The 24194-nt window shown below is 44.4% G+C and overlaps 2 protein-coding genes across 4 annotated transcripts; both read left to right on the top strand.

Annotated features, from left to right (window-relative positions):
- Positions 1 to 67: 67 nt before the first annotated feature.
- On the top strand, positions 68 to 11564 carry LOC106586544 (uncharacterized). The gene is made up of 5 exons (XM_014173958.3): positions 68 to 307; positions 803 to 2174; positions 5339 to 5479; positions 6653 to 10203; positions 10300 to 11564. Exons 1-4 carry the CDS (start codon positions 270 to 272, stop codon positions 7502 to 7504), a joined length of 2403 nt encoding a protein of 800 aa, XP_014029433.3. The 5' UTR covers positions 68 to 269; the 3' UTR covers positions 7505 to 10203; positions 10300 to 11564.
- A 132-nt stretch (positions 11565 to 11696) lies between these two features.
- On the top strand, positions 11697 to 22685 carry LOC106588043 (uncharacterized). 3 transcript variants are annotated; one of them, XR_006761562.2, is made up of 6 exons: positions 11697 to 11937; positions 12383 to 13265; positions 17593 to 17805; positions 17964 to 21170; positions 21454 to 21617; positions 21719 to 22685. XR_006761562.2 is itself a non-coding variant. In XM_045706416.2 (6 exons), exons 2-6 carry the CDS (start codon positions 12423 to 12425, stop codon positions 21726 to 21728), a joined length of 4365 nt encoding a protein of 1454 aa, XP_045562372.2. In that variant the 5' UTR covers positions 11697 to 11937; positions 12383 to 12422; the 3' UTR covers positions 21729 to 22685. The 3 variants fall into 3 exon arrangements, 2 of the variants coding, with proteins under 2 accessions (XP_045562372.2, XP_045562374.2); XM_045706416.2 differs by having other exon boundaries at positions 21454 to 21545; XM_045706418.2 differs by having other exon boundaries at positions 11698 to 11937; positions 21454 to 21549.
- The last annotated feature ends 1509 nt before the right edge of the window (positions 22686 to 24194 follow it).

The raw sequence follows: 24194 nt of genomic DNA, 5'->3' as shown, positions 1-24194 counted from the left end.
TTTCTTTTCAGGCATAGCTTTCATTGGTTTAGGATTAGAAAATGCCATGCTCTTCGCACTCTGTCCTATTGGTGGCAGGATTGGAATGTGGATCCTATGAAGCTGAATACAGAACTATAGACGAAGTAGACAAGAAACGAGTTTATGTTGGTTGACCAGTTGCCTTTATAACAAACTTAACCCGATCTATACAATTTATATTAAAATCAAAGCAAAGCGATTTTTAAGAGAGACTGGTATGCAAATTGTTTGACCCTACAAGATCCAGAATGAGACGGCGAACACATAAGCCTGCGTGTGACTCGAGGTAGGCAATCATTAGCTATAGTCAATGTTTGCCAACACTTATTATGGAAAATATGCAATGTGACCATTTCAATGTGGCAATTTCATGTATTTGTCGGTATTCTATCTGGCATGCTTGCATTTACAATCGTTAGCTAGCAAGGTATATACCAACCTGCTCTGAAAAGAACATTACAAACTAGCTAGGTAGTAAACTATGGCTAACGCTAGCACATTTCAGCTGACATTCAGAACAATAACGTACAAGTAAGCTAAGTTAGCATTACAGAAGACAAATGCAACTACTTATATATTGGAACTCAACTTGTTTGTTTAAAACCCTGTTAATTCGTTTGAGGCCTTATGTCTTGCCTTGAACGTGCATATCTGGGCAAAGAACATCCAATATAGCATAATCAACGACAAAACATGTTTATTCATCACATACTTAACATTAGTGTTATATAGTTGTCACCCAGACACACAGTACAGTTCACCACCATTTTATTCTCTGCAGTGAACCTGGAGTGTCAGTCCAGCTCAGGCACCTTGGCAGAATGTATCCAGAGAGGCACAGTCACCAGAGGGAGTATGGAGAACCAGAGATATGCAGTCAGAGGGTGGAGTATGGAGAACCAGAGATGTGCAGTCAGAGGAGGGAGTATGAAGAACCAGAAAGGTGCAGTCAGAGGAGGGAGTATGAAGAACCAGAAAGATGCAGTCAGAGGAGGGAGTATGGAGAACCAGAGAGATGCAGTCGGCGGAAGGAGTATGGAGAACCAGAGAGATGCAGTCAGCGGGTGGAGTATGGAGAACCAGAGAGGTACAGTCGGCGGAGGGACTATGGAGAACCAGAGAGATGCAGTCAGCGGAGGGAGTATGAAGAACCAGAGAGATGCAGTCAGAGGAGGGAGTATGAAGAACCAGAGAGATGCAGTCAGAGGAAGGAGTATGGAGAACCAGAGAGATGCAGTCGGCAGGAGTATGGAGTAAGTGTGAGATGCAGTCAGCGGAGGGAGTATGAAGAACCAGAGAGATGCAGTCAGAGGAGGGAGTATGAAGAACCAGAGAGATGCAGTCAGAGGAAGGAGTATGGAGAACCAGAGAGATGCAGTCGGCAGGAGTATGGAGTAAGTGTGAGATGCAGTCAGCGGAGGGAGTATGAAGAACCAGAGAGATGCAGTCAGAGGAGGGAGTATGAAGAACCAGAGAGATGCAGTCAGAGGAAGGAGTATGGAGAACCAGAGAGATGCAGTCGGCAGGAGTATGGAGTAAGTGTGAGATGCAGTCAGCGGAGGGAGTATGAAGAACCAGAGAGATGCAGTCAGCGGAGGGAGTATGAAGAACCAGAGAGATGCAGTCAGCGCAGGGAGTATGGAGAACTAGAGGGGTACAGTCGGCGGAAGGAGTATGGAGAACCGAGCTCAGGACAATGGAACGATAGCCTTAAGAGAGACAACGGCCAGGCTATGGCCAGAGAGCCCTACAGTGAATACTCCAGCATGAGGAGGAGTAGAGAAGGTTGGGAGGAGTATGGTGCTTCCTCTGATATGAGCTACATCATGGACCCATCGTCCAGAGACTGGAGCGAAGGCTCATTGAGGGGTAGCGGTGCTCCCTTCTCCCCAGACACAGATGGGGATGTTGGAGATCCTGTGGAGCTCAGTGTGGAGGACCTGGAGGTCATAGAGAAGAGAGCTGTTCTTGCTATGCAAAAGATTAAACGCGGAGCTAAGGACATGCCTAAAACACAGACTGCATACGCAACAGCGAAGGCCATGTCTGAACAGAGGAAGGCGAACAATACAACATTCAACAGTAATGTCGCGGACCAGTCCTCACGCATATGCCTACCTCTTAAACGGAGGGTGCTGGACATTTTTAGTAAGGTATGTACCTATTAGTGCTGTATTTATTAATCAGTGTTGGGGTCAATTCTGAATTGCTAATTGGTCTTTAATTCCCATCAAAGTATTAGATTTGAATTGGCCATACTCCACAGGAAGCAGAATTACATTTTAATTAAAGGGATAGTTCATGCAAAAATCGAGATTTGTGTCAAATTCCCCTTAATTTATTCCATACATCATTATGTTCATGTTGACATCATGCATGGTTACCAAAACTGTGTTTGACATATTGTAGCCGTACCAGCTCGCCGTCATGTATACAGTTAATAACGTGTAAGTAAATTTATTTAACATTCCGTCTTGGGGCTTGACATTGGAGAAGCGTTCAAGATAAAGTCACGCTGAAATTACTATTAATCAATGATGGATTTCAATGTTTGCGCAAATGTTTGCTCACACACACTCAATTTCTACTTCCTGTCTGTTGCAGCACCGCGCCCGTATTGCGAGGCTGATTAGTTAGGCCAAACAGGTGGGAAACACAGGTGTGCGCGTAAAGCAAAAACAGAAATTGGAATCTATGTTTGATTTGGATGGGAGGCGGGTAGCATCCATCAATTGAATTTTTTCCTGGGCACTGCTCGGCGACGCAACTGTCTACCAACCATGGAAATTCCCTCCTATTTGGGAAAATTACATTACATTTTACATTTTAGTCATTTAGCAGACGCTCTTATCCAGAGCGACTTACAAATTGGTGCATTCACCTATAATATCCAGTGGAACAACCACTTTACAATAGTGCATCTAAATCTTTTAAGGGGGGGGGGGTTAGAAGGATTACCTTATCCTATCCCAGGTATTCCATGAAGAGGTGGGGTTTCAGGTGTCTCCGGAAGGTGGTGATTGACTCCGCTGTCCTGGCGTCGTGAGGGAGCTTGTTCCACCATTGGGGTGCCAGAGCAGCGAACAGTTTTGACTGGGCTGAGCGGGAACTGTGCTTCCTCAGAGGTAGGGAGGCGAGCAGGCCAGAGGTGGATGAACGGAGTGCCCTTGTTTGGGTGTAGGGCCTGATCAGAGCCTGAAGGTACGGAGGTGCCGTTCCCCTCACAGCTCCGTAGGCAAGCACCATGGTCTTGTAGCGGATGCGAGCTTCGACTGGAAGCCAGTGGAGAGAGCGGAGGAGCGGGGTGACGTGAGAGAACTTGGGAAGGTTGAATACCAGACGGGCTGCGGCGTTCTGGATGAGTTGTAGGGGTTTAATGGCACAGGCAGGGAGCCCAGCCAACAGCGAGTTGCAGTAATCCAGACGGGAGATGACAAGTGCCTGGATTAGGACCTGCGCCGCTTCCTGTGTGAGGCAGGGTCGTACTCTGCGAATGTTGTAGAGCATGAACCTACAGGATCGGGTCACCGCCTTGATGTTGGTGGAGAACGACAGGGTGTTGTCCAGGGTCACGCCAAGGCTCTTAGCACTCTGGGAGGAGGACACAAGGGAGTTGTCAACCGTGATGGCGAGATCATGGAACGGGCAGTCCTTCCCCGGGAGGAAGAGCAGCTCCGTCTTGCCAAGGTTCAGCTTGAGGTGGTGGTCCGTCATCCACACTGATATGTCTGCCAGACATGCAGAGATGCGATTCGCCACCTGGTTGTCAGAAGGGGGAAAGGAGAAGATTAATTGTGTGTCATCTGCATAGCAATGATATGAGAGACCATGTGAGGATATGACAGAGCCAAGTGACTTGGTGTATAGCGAGAATAGGAGTGGGCCAAGAACAGAGCCCTGGGGGACCCCAGTGGTGAGAGCACGTGGTGCGGAGACAGATTCTCGCCACGCCACCTGGTAGGAGCGACCTGTCAGGTAGGACGCAATCCAAGCGTGCGCGGTGCCAGAGATGCCCAGCTCGGAGAGGGTGGAGAGGAGGATCTGATGGTTCACGGTATCAAAGGCAGCAGATAGGTCTAGAAGGATGAGAGCAGAGGAGAGAGAGTTAGCTTTAGCAGTGCGGAGAGCCTCCGTGACACAGAGAAGAGCAGTCTCAGTTGAATGCCCAGTCTTGAAACCTGACTGATTAGGATCAAGAAGGTCATTCTGAGAGAGATAGCAAGAGAGCTGGCCAAGCACGGCGCGTTCAAGAGTTTAGGGCACAGTTTAGGGTCGGGAAATAAGACGCAAGGTGGGTAAGTGCTATTATTATTATTTTTATTATTATTTTTTAATCTTTATTTAACCAGGTAGGCCAGTTGAGACAAGTTCTCATTTACAACTGCGACTATGCCAAGATAAAGCAAAGCAGTGCGACAAAAATGCTATACTGCTAGACCCCTGGGAAAAACATGTTCTTAAAACATTTCATTTTTTAAACTCATCCTCCTAAAACTAATTACAGTGGCCTGGAGATATTCAAAGTTAGTTATGTAGGTTCTCTAATTATGAATCATTCACTTTACGTGTTAATAAATGTTTATAATAGAAAAACATACATTTCTCAGAATGCATTTAGTCAAACACTCCAAAATGGAAGAAACATTTCATGACAAAAATACAAACAAAATACTGTTTGACATCATTGAGTTACAATCAAACTAACATTTAAAATGGTATCTATTCTTTAGTAAGAGGTGTCAGGTGATTTTGGCAAAGTATTTGTCAAAGGATTGAGACTCATATGTCCATATCTAAGTTTAATTTATTTAAAATTCTACTTTATAAAAAAAATCTGCTTCCTGTTGGGTGTTAACAATTCAAATTCGAATTTCAATTCATGTGTTGAATTGAATTAAATTCCGAATTGATCTCAACACTGTTATGAATAAATCTTCCCTGATAGATCCAAAAGAAGTTGATCATGGATAGTAAACAATGCCAAAAAAGCCTTTGTCCAAAACAATCAAGGCACTAGCGTGTAGCGTAAAACATTTAAAGCTTTTTATTGTTTATGGCTTATGCATAGCAAAAATAAAAAATCCACCAATGCGTTGCGACTACAACAGCCTTCATCAGGGTGACCATCAGATCTTTCCTGATGTTTGGATTCTGTTTCTGCTACATGGACTTAGCAGCAGACCCCCTTTTCTCCAAACACAGATCTAAGATCAGTTACCCAAAGCCATTAAGAGTCTAAGAGGTAAACAGAAACTGACCTTATATCAGTTTTGAGACCTGCATTACACATACTAAAATATTGTCTATTTTCCTCCAGGATACCCCTGCCAAGCTGAAGAAACAAAACAAGATGCGAGCGTTGGAGCTGATGATTAGTGCTCCCCTAGAAAATGAAGAGGCCCGTCCTCTGAGAGTGAAGGCTTTAATGAACCAGCGACGCTATCCCGACAATGAGGAGGTATGTAGCCATAACAAAACATAGAGGTCTGCAAAAGTATCATAAGAAGGAAGTCAAGAAAACCATGGCCCCCAATTTATACAATTGATTTCTGCGATTGACACCCATCCCAAATAGGCAGGATATGAAGTGCCTACTTAATTGTACGCTTCATAATATTTTTTGTGTTCTTATAGGCCTATAGTTTTTTTCTAAAATGTCACCGCTATATTAGTGTTATCCTTGTCAACCACCTGATGCATTAATTGCTACCTAGCATGCGAACAGTCATTGAGAACTTGTAGCATAACTAGCCAGCTAAAAGCCAATCATTGCCGAATGAGTCAATATGAGTAAAATGCAACCAAATGCATTCATTGTGACATTCAGATAAACACATAAGTGATACGTAAATGAAGGATACGTTTGATGGGCGGTGTTGATGATGCAAGCAGATCATACACATTTTGTTTGTTTTAGTGCTGAGCGATTAGTGCTTTTTCGGTTTCGATTATTATTATTTTTGAACATTAAATGCATTGTGGATTATGTGGGTTGGATGTTCTAACAGAGTAAAACATTTAATAAAAGTTCCATGATGGTAGTGACTGCCAATTACTGCTTATCACTTATTAACCATCATTTATTCACATTACTTTAATTTAATAAAATATTTCATTTGTGTATATTACATTTGTTTTATTTGATGACCTTATTTCATTCCAAGTCATCATCTCATCTCTATAGAGCTTCTGCCTATGCTGTCTTACAAAATCACTATTTCGTAGTTCTTCAAAGTAAATAAGGCATACTTTTATGACTGCTGAATACCAACTAGATTATGTATTTTCAGGTAGAGATGCCTCACGAAGCAACAGCTGCTCTCTATATCACCTCACAATTGTGGATTCTTCTCCAATAGATGGCGTAAAAGAAACAGACCAGACAAGTAGATGGATTATGGTCATTGTAGTTATGCGCTAAAGCATGCTGGCCTGTTGGAAACTACATTTCCCTACTAATTCCCTACTAAAAAAAACTGTACGACGTGGTATTCCAGTAATTGAACGTAGTCGGTCAATTAGTTTAAAAAAAGAAAAATACCCAAAATGTTGGTTAATCGCCCAGCACTAGTTTGTTTATAGCTGAAGTGGTTAGATATTCATTGATATTTCATCATATGTTTCCTGTTAGGTGGTCCTGAATGATAAACGGCATAATCAGAGGCCAGTTCATTCACTCAGGACACAGGAGAAAGACATAGCAGCCACAGGCTTCCAGCGCTTCCTCAATGTCCTCAATGAAGGGGTGGACATCAACAAGCTCTCAAAGATCGTCAACAACAAAAATGGGTTACTCATTGTGGGCAAGGAGCTACCACAAGTTTGGCCGTCTCTGCCCGAGGGTCATGTTGACTCCAGCAGTAGATCCAAGTCTTCTCCAGTTGAGGAGAAGAAGGTGAGGCTTGAGGATGAGCAGCGGTACGAGCAGATGCAGACCCTGCTGGAGATCGTTGGGCTGGACTTGGGGGTTGAGGAGTTGGGTCAGCTGACAGACAGGACCAATGACAGGTTGTATGGGAAGATGGGAGACTTGAAAGGGAAAGAGTTCAAGAATGAGAAGGGAAAAGAGAAAAAGGAGAGCGAGCCTTCATTTAAACATCTCAGTACTTCCTCATTACCATCAGACCGCGCCAGCCCTAGCCCCCTTCTAAACCAGCACTCAAACATGACCGTTGAATACAGCAGCTCTAGTAACAGGGTATGGGACATAGAGAGACAAAGGGACAGATCTGAGAGGGACTGGCACCGACACTCTGGTACCAGAGACAAGGACAGAGGGGGGGAAGAGGATATAGTCAGAGAAATGGAGAGATCTGAAAGAGATGGAGAGAGAGATGGGCACAGACACTCTAGTACCAGAGACGGGGACAGAGGAAGACAAGGACAGAGTCAGAAAAGGGGACAGTCCTGCGAGAGAGAGATACGGGCAAAGATGCTCTCGTACCAGAGACAAGGACCGAGTCAGAGAAAGGGACAGATCTGAGAGAAACCGAAAGGGAGATGGACACAGACACTCTAGTACCAGAGAGAGAGACAAGGACATACCAGTAGTCAGAGAAACTAACAGATCAGAAAGGAACAGAGATAAAGATGGGGACAAAGACCCAGAGAAAGACTGGGACGGAGGCCAAGAGAGAGACCGGGACAGATCTGGGAAAGTCGGGCAGATACAGATCTGAGAGACACGGGGACAGAGACCCAGAGAAAGACTGATGGAGGCCGAGAGAGAGACCGGGACAGATACAGATCTGAGAGAGACAGAAACCGAGAGATAGACAACGACATAGACAGGTGGCTGCAAAGGACCGGAGACGAACGTTCTAGGACCACGAACTGGAACAGCGACTGGGACACCGACAACCACGCTATTACTAGAGACTGGGACATAGAGAGATCTGAGAGGGATTGGTATGGGGATGAGTCCATAGACAGCTCAATTGAGCTCTACTCATACTCCATGGACCCTATATACCCTGTTTCTCATCCTCCTCGTGCATCTATGATGGTAACCTACTCCCCCACCCAGTACTCTCAGTATATGGCATACCATAGCAGCCCCTACACCATTGCCTTACCATGCCCCCTGATACCACGCTTCCTGGTATTATGTCCCCTGGTACCATGCTTCCTGGAATCATGCCCTCTGGTGCCATGCTGCCTGGTAACAAGCCCCTCCTACCTAACCCCCCTGGGGATTCACCCTACCCCAGCTCCCCCCCATATTACTCTAATGGAACCACAGCCTTAAACCAGACATACGCATACACCCAGCCTGCTAGCAACCTCCAGCTCACATCTACCCAGCCTGCTACTAGCAACCTCCAGCTCACATCTAGCCAGCCTGCTACTAGCAACCTCCAGCTCACATCTAGCCAGCCTGCTACTAGCAACCTCCAGCTCACATCTACCCAGCCTGCTACTTGCAACCTCCAGCTCTCATCTACCCAGCCTGCTACTTGCAACCTCCAGCTCTCATCTACCCAGCCTGCTACTAGCAACCTCCAGCTCACATCTACCCAGCCTGCTACTAGCAACCTCCAGCTCACATCTACCCAGCCTGCTACTAGCAACCTCCAGCTCACATCTACCCAGCCTGCTACTAGCAACCTCCAGCTCACATCTACCCAGCACTCCAGCAGTCTTAAGTCAGAGATGCACATATATCCAACCCGCTAGCAACCACCATCTCACATACACCCAGCATGCTAGCAACCACAAGGAAAAGACACAGAAGCATGCAGAAGCCGTAGTGAAAGTGTCCTGTCAGATGGCGACAAAGAAGTCCCCCGCGGTATTGACCACTCGGACAGCGACAAAAAGTCCCCCTCTGAACCAGGGTCCAAGAAGAAAGCAAAGAGGAGAAACAATATATTCTTCACAGGTATATTCATTAAGAGTTATCACTGTCATCTAAGGAAGTGTCAGTATAATATGAAATGGCTTGAGAAGAGGAGGAATATGGCTCACCAGCGCAAAAGAAAGCGATTGCTTGCAGCAGGGAAAGTGGCCCCTCACTTCCCCTTTGAACCGGAGCCCAAGAAAGACCAAGAAGGAGAAGCAAGGATAGATCGGGAGAAACTACATGCTGACACTGCTAAAGAAGTGGTCCCTCAGGAAGCTGCAAAGAATTTGGAGACACCATCTGAAACAGGGCCTAAGAAAGAACCAGAAGGTGAGAAACCACATGCTGACACTGCAGAGAAAGTGGCTCCTCAGGTGACTGCAATGGACCCTGTGGCCCCCTCTGAAATGTGCCCCAAGAAAAAAAGAGTTGTATCCAGGTATCTTCATGATGATTCTAATCAGATGTTTAAAGAGGCATCAGTACAAGATAAAAGGGAAGAAGAAGCATCTTGCAAAGAGGAGGAACAAGGCTTGCCAGTACAAATGGAAGAGACCATTGGTAGACACTAAGGAGAAAGTGCCTCCTTTAGAGGCAAAGGACTCTGGGAACCCCTCTGAGCCAAAGCCCAAGAAAAAGAAAAATAAGAAAACACTAGAGGAAAAAGGAGAGATATTCACAAGGGTACACAGAACCTATTTGACAAGGGGGAAACTGTCAAAGGCAAAAGCAGATGCTGAAGGCATTGAAGCCAATTCTGAACCAGCACCCAAGATGGAAGGGGAGGGAGGAATGACAGAAGGGGAGGAACTGCTTGTAGACACAATAGAGAAAGTAGTTCCTCAGGTGGCTACAAATGACTCTGGGCTTCCCTCTGAACCAGGGCCCAACAAGGAACCAGAAAGAGAGGAAGAAACTACATTAGAAGAGGAGAAACTGCTTGCAGATCATGTGGAGAAAGTGTCTGCAAAGGGCCCTCTTGGAACCAAAGGCCGAGGAGGAGAGGACAACGCAATTAAAGATGGCGAGAAACTGCTAGCAGACCTTGTGGGAGCGGCAAATGGGCCCTGGCTTCCTCTCTGAACCAGAGGCTGAGAAAGAGACAAGGGGAGAAACAACAAGTTCTCCCTTGGTTATCTGAAATACCCATGTTTTCACTAAGATGAGGTTATGTTGACCTTTTATCTACCTATGACTTGGCGTTCACCATTCAACCACATTTTGTCCTTGTTATGGCAAAGCCTTTTAATGACATTGAATTTCTTAAATGTTCCTCAACTTGAAGAGTTCAACCTGAAGATGGGCACGCCTAACATAGCCTCAAAGGATGGCTAGCTGTTGTAAGTAAAAACACCAGAAATACATCGGTTTCAAGAGAACATGATTGTATTCTATCATAGCAAGCCATTCGTCTCAACTCTTTCTCTTTTCTGCAGATCTTCACTGGGCATCATGATCTCATCTCCCACTAGAATAGAACCTGCTGCTGACCCATCCAGACCCTATGGACATCAGTTGGCTTACATTGTTACCTATCAACCATTTATAGATTTGTAATGACACTAGCAATGGATTTGTTAAAGTTGAGCCTTGTCCTTAAATGCTTCATATTGAAGTTATTTTCAGTGTAATTTATTGGTATTGTGTGTATGTGGTAGGGCCTAGGCCATTCATATATGCTAAGTACCTTTAGCGTCTATTGACGATAGTATCTTCTGGCCTAGGGAGTTTTATTAAGAGCCCCGACACTTGCACTAAATGTTAACATGCATAGTTTCACGCATCGTTTGCGGTACGATTTTGGAAACGTAAGGAACTATCTTTCATATCAGTGGAGAAATACAACGCACGTTTATTGGGTTAGGGTTCCCACACGGCCATATTTCCATGTTACAGTGCTTGTTTACGGAAAACGTTCAGAAGACAGTTGACTACCTGTGCTAATTAGCGATCTGCGTCTCCAAAAACCTGTGTGTAAACGGATGATGGACGCCACAAACTCATCACTGAAAAATACTGTCAGCTGCAACTGTGTTAAAACCGGTTTTATAAACTGGGTGGTTTTTGAGGCCTGAATTCTGATTGGCTGAAAGCCATGGTATATCAGACCGTATACCACAGGTATGACTAAACATTTAGTTTTACTGCTCTAATTATGTTGGTAACCAGTTTATAATAGCAATAAGGCTCCTCTGGGGTTTGTGATTATGGCCAATATACCACTGCTAAGGGCTGTGTCCAGGCACTCCGTGTTGCGTCGTACATAAGAGAAGTCCTTAGCCGTGGTATATTGACCATATACCACTCATCCTCTGGCCTTATTGCTTATATAACACTAGAGTAAATGTATATTTTGCATATGAAAGTAGATGGCTTTATGTTTCTAGAACCGTACCTCAATTTAGATGGAGTATTTGGCTGCCAGAGACAATTCGCCTGTTATAAACCAAATAAGGGCGTGGAGTTTACTTGGTCTGGTCATGGGGTCAGGAAAAACACCTGGCCTTAGACATAGTACATGTGTATCAATGTGATGAAAAGACTAATGACGGCATTATGTTTGTAAGTTCTCATGCCTGATAGCTAAAAGTAAGAACTGCCCTTGTTTCATTCCCCGGTTCATTCAGTCATCCTATTTCTATAGATCATCTTTCACTTTGTAAATATGCAATTGAATAAAATATTCTGTCTAATATTGTAAGTGTGTAGTGTATCATATTTCAAAGTAACTTCAACGCATTGAGCTTCACATTCCTTTTCAGGGACGACTTCCATTGGTTTTGTATTAGAAAATCTCATGCACTTTCGCATTCTGCCCTATTGGTGGCAGTGTTGGATTTTTGATCCTATGAAGCTGAAATGATTTAATTCGAAGTAGGGGCCTGGAAACGAGTTTATTGTTTGATCAGTTGCCGTTCTAACAATTGAACAATATACAATAGTATTTCCAAGTCAAAGCACTTCGATTTTTCAGACTCTGATTGTGTACGTGCAAGTTATCTGAACCCTCAAGCTCCAGAACGAGACGGAGAACACAAAGGCCTGCGCGAAGGTAGCATTAGCGCAGACTGGAGGTAAACAATTATTACTTTCGACGCTTGAACCTTTTAAGTGACGACGTGACTTTAGATTTGGCTATTTTATATATTTGTCTATATTCCCCTACCTGGCATGCTTACATCTTACAATATTTAGGTAGCAAGCTATATGCGGGCCTGCTCTGAAAATTAGATGACTAACTAGCACATTTCAGCTGACATTCAAAACAATATCTTACAAGCAGGTTAGCATTATATAAGTCAAATTTAGCTACCTATATATTGGAACTTGTTTGTTAGAAGCCTGTTAATTACTTTGAGTCCTTATGTCTTGCCTTGAACATGGATATCTGGGCAAAGAACATCCAATATAGCATAATCAACGACAAACATGTTTATATTCATCACATGCTTAACGTTAGTGTTATATAGATGTCACCCAGACACACAGTACAGTTCACCACCATTTTATTCTCTGCAGTGAACCTGGAGTATCAGTTCAGCTCAGGCACCTTGGCAGAATGTACCCAATGTATCCAGAGAGGCACAGTCACCAGAGGGAGTATGGAGAACCAGAGATATGCAGTCAGAGGAGGGAGTATGAAGAACCAGAGAGATGCAGTCAGAGGAGGGAGTATGAAGAACCAGAGAGATGCAGTCAGAGGAGGGAGTATGAAGAACCAGAGAGATGCAGTCAGAGGAGGGAGTATGAAGAACCAGAGAGATGCAGTCAGAGGAGGGAGTATGAAGAACCAGAGAGATGCAGTCAGAGGAGGGAGTATGAAGAACCAGAGACATGCAGTCAGTGGAGGGTGTATGAAGAACCAGAGACATGCAGTCAGAGGAGGGAGTATGGAGAACCGAGCTCAGGGCAATGGGACGATGACCTTGAGACGAGAGACAACGGCCAGGCTATGGCCAGAGAGCCCTACAGTGAATACTCCAGCATGAGGAGGACTAGAGAAGGTTGGGAGGAGTATGGTACTTCCTCTGATATGAGCTACATCATGGACCCATCTTCCGGAGACTGGAGCGAGGACTCATTGAGGGGTAGCGGTGCTCCCTTCTCCCCAGACACAGATGGTGACGTTGATGGAGATCCTGTGGAGCTCAGTGTGGAGGACCGGGAGCTCCTTCGTAAGAGGATGGAGCTGGAGATCATAGAGGAACAGATTGCCCGCAAAAAAGCTGCTCTTGCTATGGAATTGGTTGGACCTGAATCAAAGGCCATTCGTAAACAGAAGACGAAGGACAAGGACCTTGAGATGTTAACAGAAAATGTTTCCAATAAGGATGTTACTCTTAAAGAGAGGTTGAATAGCATTTTGAGAAAGCGGGCATGGACCAATGAATGTCGCTCAAAGGTATGTGCTTGTTACATCTGTATTGATGAATAGATTTATTTCCTGATGATTGATGCACTGTTCTGTTCCATTACATAGACTGAGAGGCAGTAGAATAACCCCCAAGTGAAGATCTACAATCAGTTACCCATAAACCTGTCCCATTAACTATTTACAGGTAAAAATACTAAACTGACCTTAGATCAGTATTCAGGGACAACGTAGGCTTGATCAGCATCATACATCATAATTCTTTGTGTGTCCCTTTCAGGATATTTGTCTTACATCACAAACTCAACAGTACAACTTCACCACATATACATAAATACAATAGGGATGTGCATCTTTCCCTTTCAAGACGATTCGATATGTATCTAGATTAGAGGTCGACCGATTAATCGGAATGACCGATTTAATTAGGGCCGATTTCAAGTTTTCATAACAATCGGTGAACCGCATTTTTGGACACCGATTATGACCGATTACATTGCACTCCACGAGGAGACTGCATGGCAGGCTGACTACCTGTTATGCGAGTGCAGCAAGGAGCCAAGGTAAGTTGCTAGCTAGTATTAAATATATCTTATAAAAAACAATCAATCTTAACATAATCACTAGTTAACTACACATGGTTGATGATATTACTAGTTTATCTAGCTTGTCCTGCGTTGAATTTAATCGATGCGTTGCCTGTTAATTTATCATTGAATCACAGCCTACTTCGCCAAACGGGTGATTTAACAAGAGCATTCGCAAAAAAAGCACTGTCGTTGCACCAATGTGTACCTAACCATAAACATCAATGCCTTTCTTAAAATCAATACACAAGTATATATTTTTAAACCTGCATATTTAGTTAATATTGCCTGCTAACATGAATTTCTTTTAACTAGGGAAATTGTGTCACTTCTCTTGCGTTCTGTGCAACAGAGTCAGGGTATATGCAGCAGTTTGGGCCACCTGGCTCGTTGCGAAATGTGTGAATACTTTCTTCCTAACAAAGACAGCCAACTTCGCCAAACGGGCGATAATTTAACAAAACCGCATTTGCGAAAAAAGCACAATCGTTGCACGAATGTACCTAACCATAAACATCAATGCCTTTCTTAAAATCAATACACAGATGTATATTTTATTAAACCTGCATATTTAGTTAAAAGAAATCCAGGGTAGCACGCAATATTAAACTAGGGAAATTGTGTCACTTCTCTTGCGTTCATTGCACGCAGAGTCAGGGTATATGCAACAGTTTGGGCCGCCTGGCTCGTTGTGAACTAATTTGCCAGAATTTTACGTAATTATGACATAACATTGAAGGTTGTGCAATGTAACAGGAATATTTATACTTATGGATGCCACCCGTTAGATAAAATATGGAACGGTTCCGTATTTCACTGAAAGAATAAACGTTTTGCTTTCGAAATGATAGTTTCCGGATTTGACCATATTAATGACCAAAGGCTCGTGTTATTATGTGTTATGTTATAATTAAGTATATGATTTGATATTTGATAGAGCAGTCTGACTGAGCGGTGGTAGGCAGCAGCAGACTCGTAAGCATTCATTCAAATAGCACTTTCGTGCGTTTGCCAGCAGCTCTTCGCTGTGCTTCAAGCATTGAGCTGTTTATGACTTCACGCCTATCAACTCCCGAGCTAGTTAGCGGGGTGCGCGCTAATAGCGTTTCAATCGGTGACGTCACTCGCTCTGAGACCTTGAAGTAGTTGTTCCCCTTGCTCTGCAAGGGCTGCGGCTTTTGTGGAGCGATGGGTAACGATGCTTTGAGGGTAGCTGTTGTCGATGTGTTCCTGGTTCAAGTCCAGGTAGGGGTGAGGAGAGGGACAGAAGCTATACTGTTACACTGGCAATACTGAAGTGCCTATAAGAACATCCAATAGTCAAAGGTATATGAAATACAAATGGTATAGAGAGAAATAGTCCTATAATAACTACAACCTAAATCTTCTTACCTGGGAATATTGAAGACTCATGTTAAAAGGAACCACCAGCTTTCATATGTTCTCATGTTCTGAGCAAGGAACTTAAACGTTAGCTTTTTTACATGGCGCATATTGCATTTTTACTTTCTTCTCCAACACTTTGTTTTTGCATTATTTAAACCAAATTGAACATGTTTGATTATTTATTTGAGGCTAAATTGATTGTATTGATGTATTATATTAAGTTACACTAAAAGTGTTCATTCAGTATTGTTGTAATTGTCATTATTACAAATAAATAAATACATGTAAAAAAAATTGTCCGATTAATCGGTAGCGGCTTTTTTGGGTCCTCCAGTAATCGGTATCGGCGGCGAAAAATCATAATCGGTCGACCTCTAATCTAGATACATGGGCTCTGATACGATACGGTTTAGTTTGAAACGATTCGGTTTGATTAGAGATTAATAGATTTGTTTTGATACATTCACATTTGTTGCATAAACACATACATTTTCCATTCTGAATTCAAATATGCTTCTGATTTAGCTCATAAGCTGGGCCTCTCTGAGCTGGAGCTGTGTGTGTGTGTAAATTATATACGGTGCCTTCGGAAAGTATTCAGACCCCAAATTTTGTTACATTAGTCTGATTCTAAAATTGATTAAATCAATTTTCTCCTCATCAATCTACACACAATACCCCAAGAGGACAAAGCAAAAACAGGTTTAGGCATTTTTGCTAATTTATCATTAAAAAAAACTGAAATCACATTTACATAAGTATTCAGACCCTTTACTCAGTACTTTGTTGAAGCACCTTTGGCTGCGATTACAGCCTCAAGTCTTCTTGGGTCTGACTCTACAAGCTTGGCACACCTGTATTTGGGGAGTTTCTCCCATTCTTCTCTGCAGATCCTCTCAAGCTCTGTCAGGTTGGATGGGAAGCATTGCTGCACAGCTATTTTCATGTCTCTCCAGAGATGTTCAAGTCCGGGCTCTGACTGGGCCACACAAGGACATTCAAAGACTTGTCCCGAAGAAACTCCTGCGTTGTCTTGGCTGTGTGTTTAGGGTTGTTGTTCTGTTGGAAGGTGAACCTTTGTCCCAGTCTGAGGTCCTGAGCGCTCTGGAGCAGGTTTTCATCAAGGCTCTCTCTGTACTTTGCGCCAGTCATCTTTTTCCCTCGATCCTGACTAGTCTCCCAGTCCCTGCCACTGAAAAACATCCCCACAGCATGATGCTGCCACCGTCATGCTTCACCATAGGGATGGTGCCAGGTTTCCTCCAGACGTGACGCTTGGCATTCAGACCAAAAAGTTCAATCTTCATTTCATCAAACCAGAGAATCTTGTTTCTTTAGGTGCCTTTTGGCAAACTCCAAGTGGGCTGTCATGTACCTTTTACTGAGGAGTGGCTTCCGTCTGGCCACTCTGCCACAAAAGCCTGATTAGTGGAAGTTTCTCCCATCTCCACAGAGACTCTAGAGGTCTGTCAGAGTGACCATCGTGGTCACCTCCCTGACCAAGGCCCTTCTCCCACGATTGCTCAGTCTGGCCTCGCGGCCAACTCTAGGAAACGTCTTGGTGGTTGCAAACTTCTATTTAAGAATGATGGACGGCACTGTATTCCTGGGGACCTTCAGTGCTGCAAAAATGTTTTGTTACCCTTCCCCAGATCTGTCTCGTTGCTCTACAGACAATTCCTTCAACATCATGGTTTGGTTTTTGCTGTGACATGCACTGTCAACTGTGGGACAGTTGTGTGCCTTTCCAAATCATGTCCATTCTGTTGAATTTACCACAGCTGGACTCCAAGTTGTTGAAACATCTCAAGGATGATCAATGGAAACAGGATACACCTGAGCTCAATTTTGAGTCTCATAGCAAAGCGTCTGAATACTTATGTAAATAAGGTATTTCAGATTTGTATGCGGTATTGTGTGTGTAGATTGCTGAGGATTATATATTTTTTGCCAATTTTGGAATAAGGCTGTAACGTAACAAAATTTGGAGAATGTCAAGGGGTCTGAATACTTTCCGAAGGCACTGTATGTCTATGGTGTGTGCACTATATAGGCACCTGATCTGGCTGTAAGGGAGACTAGGCATCCACCACCCCCATGGCAGATTATGGGGGACAATGTTTTATGGTTCCGAAATCAGCATAATCCACTAACTTGTCATTTTTGCAGATTAAGTGTTAGAGCTAGTAATGTATCAATAGTTATCATTTACAAATGATCTATGACATAGCCAATGAATATATAGCACAACTTTGTATTTCACCCCCATCTCAAAATTGAATGGTTTCAAAATCAAATGTTTTTCTTTTTGGTCAGAATAGTTTGTTTAATTCTCTGATACTGGTGGTACTGGTACATTCAATATTTTCCTCAATTTACTCCAGGAGGCTGCCAACCAGCAGGTCCCTCCCAAGCTTGTTCTCTATCCGCCCAAAGTGGTCAAAAGCTTTGTGGAGAGGATGAACGAATCCATCCTGCACAAAGACAGCATAATGAAGGGCAACCTTACCCTGGACGTCCATGAAGAGGAGCATCCTCTGAAACTCAAAGTGGAGGCTTTATTGGAGCAGCGACGCAATCCCACGGTGAATAAGGAGGTATGTACTATGTAGCATATCTGGGATCAATTGTGTTTTGAGTCCCCTCACTCTTAAGGAAGCGGACCAGCATACACATTTAAAATGTATATAGCTGTTGCAGTGGATGGTTATTTGTTGATGTTTCCTCATGTTTGGTCCCTTATCCCATTGTTCAGGACAAAGCAGCCAAGGGCTTCCAGTACTTCCTCAATGTCCTCAACAAAGGGGTGGACATCGACAGGCTCTCAAAGATTGTCAACAATTTCAAGGATTTACCCTCTATGGGAGAGGAGCTGCCACAAGGTCAGCCGCCTCCACTTGATGGCCAGCCCGAGACCACCTCTAAGAGTCAGAGGAAGGTGCCCTCTCGCAAAAGGCGCTCCCGGTTTGATGAGCTCCCGCCAAGTTGGTTCAATATACTCTCGGGTCAGCCCACACTACTCGGGGTTCAGCCCAATCCGCTTGGGGATCTGTTGCGTGAAGTGGTCCCAGCAGGTTGCGTTCTGCCACAGGACCGCAGTCTCTTACAAAGTGGAGGAAGAGAGATTGGGCAACATAGCCTTAGCTTGGGCTTCATCCAGGCTATGGATGGCCCAAAAAACAAAAAGCCCAAATCTACACAGGTGGAGGAGAAGAGGAAAGGGAGGTATATGTCCAAGTCTCCACCTGTTGAGGAGAAGAGGAAAGGGAGGCATAAGTCCAAGTCTCCACCTGTTGAGGAGAAGAGGAAAGGGAGGCATAAGTCCAAGTCTCCACCTGTTGAGGAGAAGAGGAAAGGGAGGCATAAGTCCAAGTCTCCACCTGTTGAGGAGAAGAGGAAAGGGAGGCATAAGTCCAAGTCTCCACCTGTTGAGGAGAAGAGGAAAGAGAGGCATAAGTCCATGTCTCCACAGCTGGAGGAGAAAAGGAAAATGAGGCCTGAGGATGAGGATGAGCAGAAGTACGGACTGATCCAGAGCCTGCTGCAGCCTATTGGGATGGATCTGGGGGTGGAGGAGTTGGGCCAACTGAACGACAGGATCCAGGAGAGGCTGTATGGGAAGAAGAGAGACCTGGAGAAGAAGGGGGGCAAGAAAGAAAGCGTGTGGGGGGTTGAGAAAGAGGAGAGCAAGAAGGACAAAGAGGAGAGCAAGAAGGACAAAGAGGAGAGCAAGAAGGACAAAGAGGAGAGCAAGAAGGACAAAGAGGTGAGCGAGAAGGACAAAGAGGTGAGCGAGAAGGACAAAGAGGTGAGCGAGAAGGACAAAGAGGAGAGCGAGAAGGACAAAGAGGAGAGCGAGAAGGACAAAGAGGAGAGCGAGAAAGACAAACAGAAGGAGGAAGAGGAGAGCGAGAAAGATAAGGAGGAAGAGGAGAGCGAGAAAGATGAGGAGGAAGAGGAGAGCGAGAAAGATAAACAGAAGGAGGAAGAGGAGAGCGAGAAAGATAAACAGAAGGAGAAAGAGGAGAGCGAGAAAGGGAAAGATAAAGAGGAGAGAGCATGCTCAAGTAAATGTCACACTATTTCCTTGTTATCAGATAGCTCCAACTCCAGCCCCCCTTGCCATCGGTGGACGACAGAATACAAACGCTCTAGCACCAGAGACCAGGACAGAGAGAGAGACGGCGGCAGATCTGAGAAAAACAGAGAGAGATACAAGGGCAGATCTGAGAGAGACAGAGACAGACGCTCTAGCACCAGAGACCAGGACAGAGAGAGAGACAGGGGCAGATCTGAGAGAGACAGAGACAGACGCTCTAGCACCAGAGACCAGGACAGAGAGAGAGACAGGGGCAGATCTAAGAGAGACAGAGACAGACGCTCTAGCACCAGAGACCAGGACAGAGAGAGAGACGGTGGCAGATCTGAGAGAGACAGACGCTCTAGCACCAGAGACCAGGACAGAGAGAGAGACGGGGGCAGATCTAAGAGAGACAGAGACCAGGACAGAGACAGAGACTGGGGCAGATCTGAGAGATACGGGGGCAGATCTGAGAGAGACAGAGACAGACGCTCTAGCGCCAGAGACCAGGACCGAGAGAGAGACGGGGGCAGATCTGAGCGAAACCGAGAGAGAGACAGACACTCTAGTACCAGAGAGCTGGATAGATATAGATGGTGGGAGACAGAAAGGAAAATATGCCCTAGTACTAGAGACGGGGACAGAGAGTGGGACAGGAGCAGATCTGAGAGAGACAGAAACATACTATCTAGTACCAGAGACGGATCAGAGAAAGATGGTGATGGAGACAGATCTGAGAGAGACAAGGACAGAGAGAGATGGTGGGAGCGAGACAAAGACTGGGAAGGGGACAAGGAAAGCTTCCTGGGGCTTTACCCGTACTCCAACGATCCTACACACCCTCATGCATCTTTGATGGCAACCGACTCAGTGCAGTACTCTCAGTACATGGCATACCACAGCAGCCAATACGCCAGCGCCTTCCCTCCAGGGTGTGGCTTTCCCCCTGGTACCGTGTTCCCTGGTACCGTGCCCCCTGGTACCATGCCCCCTGGTACAGTGCCCCTGCCCCACTGTACCAGTGCCCCTGGTACAGTGCCCCCGTGCCCCCTGGTACAGTGCCCCCCCTATCCACTGTACCCCAACTGCCCACCTTATTACTATAATGGCACTTCAGAAACGTTTTTCCAGGCATACACACAGGCCACTGGAAACCCCCAGTTCACAAACATGGATGTACAAGTGCAGGACCCAGACCCATCCCTGAACATCCCTGAACAGGACATAGAGACTGTGTGGCCCAGACTTGTCCATCCCAGCATAAACCAAGACTCAAAGCCTGCCAGACTAAACCAGTTGAGTATAAAAATGCAACTAAAGAGGCAACGCTATAGGATTAATTTGAGGAATCGCAATAATCTACAAGAATTGAGACAGCTTAAAGAAACTCCTCGGGTGGCTGCCAAGGAGCCCCCCTCTGAGCCAGGTACAAAGAAAGTGCCAGAAGGAGATGCAGTCATAGAAGGTGAGAGACGGCATTTAGTGGTCCCTCCGGTGGCTACAAATGATTCTGGGGCACCCTCTAGAACAGGATTCCCAAATAGAAAATGGAGAAAAGGGAAAACACTGGAAGAAAAAGGATGTATATTCAACCAAGGTTTATCCATGAGAAACAGAGCCTATATGACAAAGTGGAAACTGCGTTTGGCAGAAGCAGTTGCAAAAGGCCTTGAGGTCCCCTCTGAACCAGAGCCCAAGACGGAGCCAGAAGCGGAGGACAAATCATTGACAGAATGGCAGAGACTGTTTGCAGACTCTGTGGCGAATGTGGCTGCAACGGACCTATTTGCCCTCTCTGAACCAGAGGCTGAGAAAAAGCCTGACTGGGAGATCGAGCAGAAAAAGACAGACGAAGAGATGAAGGAGAAATTAAAGAAAAAGGTTTGTGACATTTAGAGTTCGAGACTACATTTGCTCTAAAGAATCAAAGTACTGTCTTTGCTATGAAGGTACTTCACTAACTTGTGATGTCCTCTATTGGCTATGAAGAATGCATGTCTGCGTCTATTCTAAATGTTAATACATTTCATCCCCAGACAGTGGCAGAAACACCAAAACCTTGATATATGTCCCTCTTGATTTTCTACTAATTAAATAGTGATGATTTAATATATCAATATGACAAAGCCTTTTTAAAGACAATAATTCAGTTGTTTTTTCCCAGCTTGGCGAGTTCAACCTGAAGATGAAGCAGAAATCAACGCATTTAAAAGAAGCCCAACAGAAGCCCCAACATAACCTGAAAGGGCGGCTGTTGTAGGTAAAACAGCTTGAAATACAACATCTGTTTCATGTCAATGAATGTGTGTTCATATCACACCTTAAAAAGTAAGATGTCACTAATAATACCTAGAGAATATTTTATTTGTGACACTTACGCAATGACATCATTCATCTCAAGTCTTCTTCTTTTCTGCTGATCTTCACAGTGCGTCATGAGCTCATCTCCCCTTCGAACCTGCTGCTGACCCATCCAGACCCTGTGGACATCCGTTGGCTAACATTCTCTTTATCTAATATACACTAACCGGACAGTTTATTAGGTACACACCGGGTCGGATCCTCCTTTTCCTCCAGAACAGCCAGAATTTTTCGGGGCATTCTACAAGTTGTCTGAAACGTTCCACAGGGATGCTGGTTCATGCTGACGTGATGGCATCACGCAGTTGCTGCAGATTGAACGGCAATACATTCATGCTGCGAACAGCCCATTCCATCTCATCCCAAAGATGCTGTACTGGGTTGAGGTCTGAGGACTGAGCAGGCCACTCAAGTAAACTGAACTTTCTGTCATGCTCCAGGCGATGTTTTTCCACTCCTTGATTGTCCATTGTTGATGATCATGTTCCCACTGGAGCCGCTGCTTCTTGTTTTTAGCTGATAGGAGTGGAACCCGGTGTGGTTGTCTGCAGCAATAGCCAATCCCCGACAAGGATCGACAAGTTGTGCGTTCTGAGATGCTGTTCGGCACACCACTGTTGTACTGCGTCATTATTTGTCTGTTTGTGGCCCGCCTGTTGGCTTGCACGATTCTTGCCATTCTCTTTTGACCTCTCATCAACGAGTTGTTTTCGCCAACAGGACTGCCGCAGAATGGATGTTTTTTTGTTTGTCGCACCATTCACGGTAAACTCTAGACACTGTTGTGCCTGAAAAGCCCAGGAAGGTGGCCATTTCTGAGAACAGGAGTGTCTGGCACCGACGATCATAACATGCTTAAAGTCACTTACGTCAGTTGTTTTGTCCATTCTAACGTTCAATGGAACAGTAACTGAATGCCTCAATCCCTGTCTCCCTGCTTTATATAGCAAGTCACGGCCACGTGACTCACTGTCTGTAAGAGCGATCCATTTTCGTAAATGGGGTGGTGTACCAAATAAACTGGCCGATGAGTGAGTTGTTTTTGGGAGTGTCTGTACTTTACTTTACTATTTATATTTTTGACAACTTTTACTTTTACTTCGTCACATTCATAAAGAAAATAATGTATTTTTACTCAATACAATTTCCCTGACACCAAAAAGTACTCATTACATTTTGAATACCTAGCAGGACAGGAAATGGTCCAATTCACACACTTATCAAGAGAACATCCCTGGTCATCTCTACGGCCTCTGATCTGGCGGCCTGAGTATTGGAGTGTGTCCCTGGCTATCCGTAAATTAAGAAAACACATTGTGCCGTCCCGGTTTGCTTCATAAAAGGAATTTGAAATTATTTTTACTTTTGATACTTAAGTATATTTTAGCAATTACATTTACTTTTGATACTTAGGTATATTTAAAACCAAATACTTTTTACTTAAGTAGTATTTTACTGGGTGACTTTTACTTGAGTCATTTTCTATTAAGCTATCTTTACTTTTGCTCAAGTGTGACAATTGGGTAGTTTTTCCACCACTGATTGCATTCTACCACCTGGAATGTCATTGCATTCTACCACCAGAATATTTCTAGATTTGTACACTGAACAAAAACATAAATGCAACTTGAAGTGCTGAAGAAAAAAAAATCCAGGAAATGTTCCATATGCACACATTTGTTTACATCCTTGTTAGTGAGCTTTTCTCCTTTGCCAAGATAATCCATCCACCTGACAGTTGTCATAAAGAAGCTGATTAAACAGCATGATCATTACACAGGTGCACCTTGTGCAGGGGGACAATAAAAGGCCACTTTAAAATGTACAGTTTTGTCACACAACACAATGCCACAGATGTCTCAAGTTTTGAGGGAGCATGCAGTTGGCATGCTGACTGCAGGAATGTCCACCAGAGCTCTTGCCAGATAATTTTATGTTAATTTCTCTACCATAAGCTACCTCCGTCGTTTTAGAGAAATTGTCTACGCACAACCGGCCTCGCAACCGCAGACCACGTGGGGGTTGCTGTGGAGCGTTTCTGTCTGTAGTAAAGCCCTTTTGTGGGGAAAAAAATATTTGTGATTGGCTGAGCCTGGTGGTGGGTGGCCCTGGCTGCCAAGTGGGTAGGCCCAACCATGGCTACACCTCTGCCCAATCATGTGAAATCCATAAATTAGGGCCTAATGAATTTATTTAAATTTACTTATTTCCTTATATGAACTCTAACTCAGTACAAACTTAGGAATTGTTGCATGTTGCTATTATATCTTTGTTCAGTATAATAATACCACCATAGGCTTGTCTTCTGGCCATATCCTCTGAGGATTCATATTGACGTTTTTTTTCAGTGTACTGTATGTTCAGATTGCTTTTATGTCATTATGGCATGGGCAGTACCAGGAGGTTGTTTTAGTTATAAAAGCCAGGAAACTGTCTAAATATTTTCAATCCCAAGCTTCTATTTCTATAGATCCTGTCCTGTTTCACTTTGTATATATTTAACTGAATAAACAGCATTTTTGTATCTCAGGACTAAGTGTGGAG

The sequence above is a fragment of the Salmo salar genome, chromosome 02, assembly GCF_965601325.2.
Source record: "Salmo salar chromosome 02, fSalSal1, whole genome shotgun sequence".
Lineage (NCBI taxonomy): Eukaryota > Metazoa > Chordata > Actinopteri > Salmoniformes > Salmonidae > Salmo > Salmo salar.
Note: the sequence above shows the minus strand (reverse complement) of the source record. Positions and strands in the feature narration are given on the sequence as shown.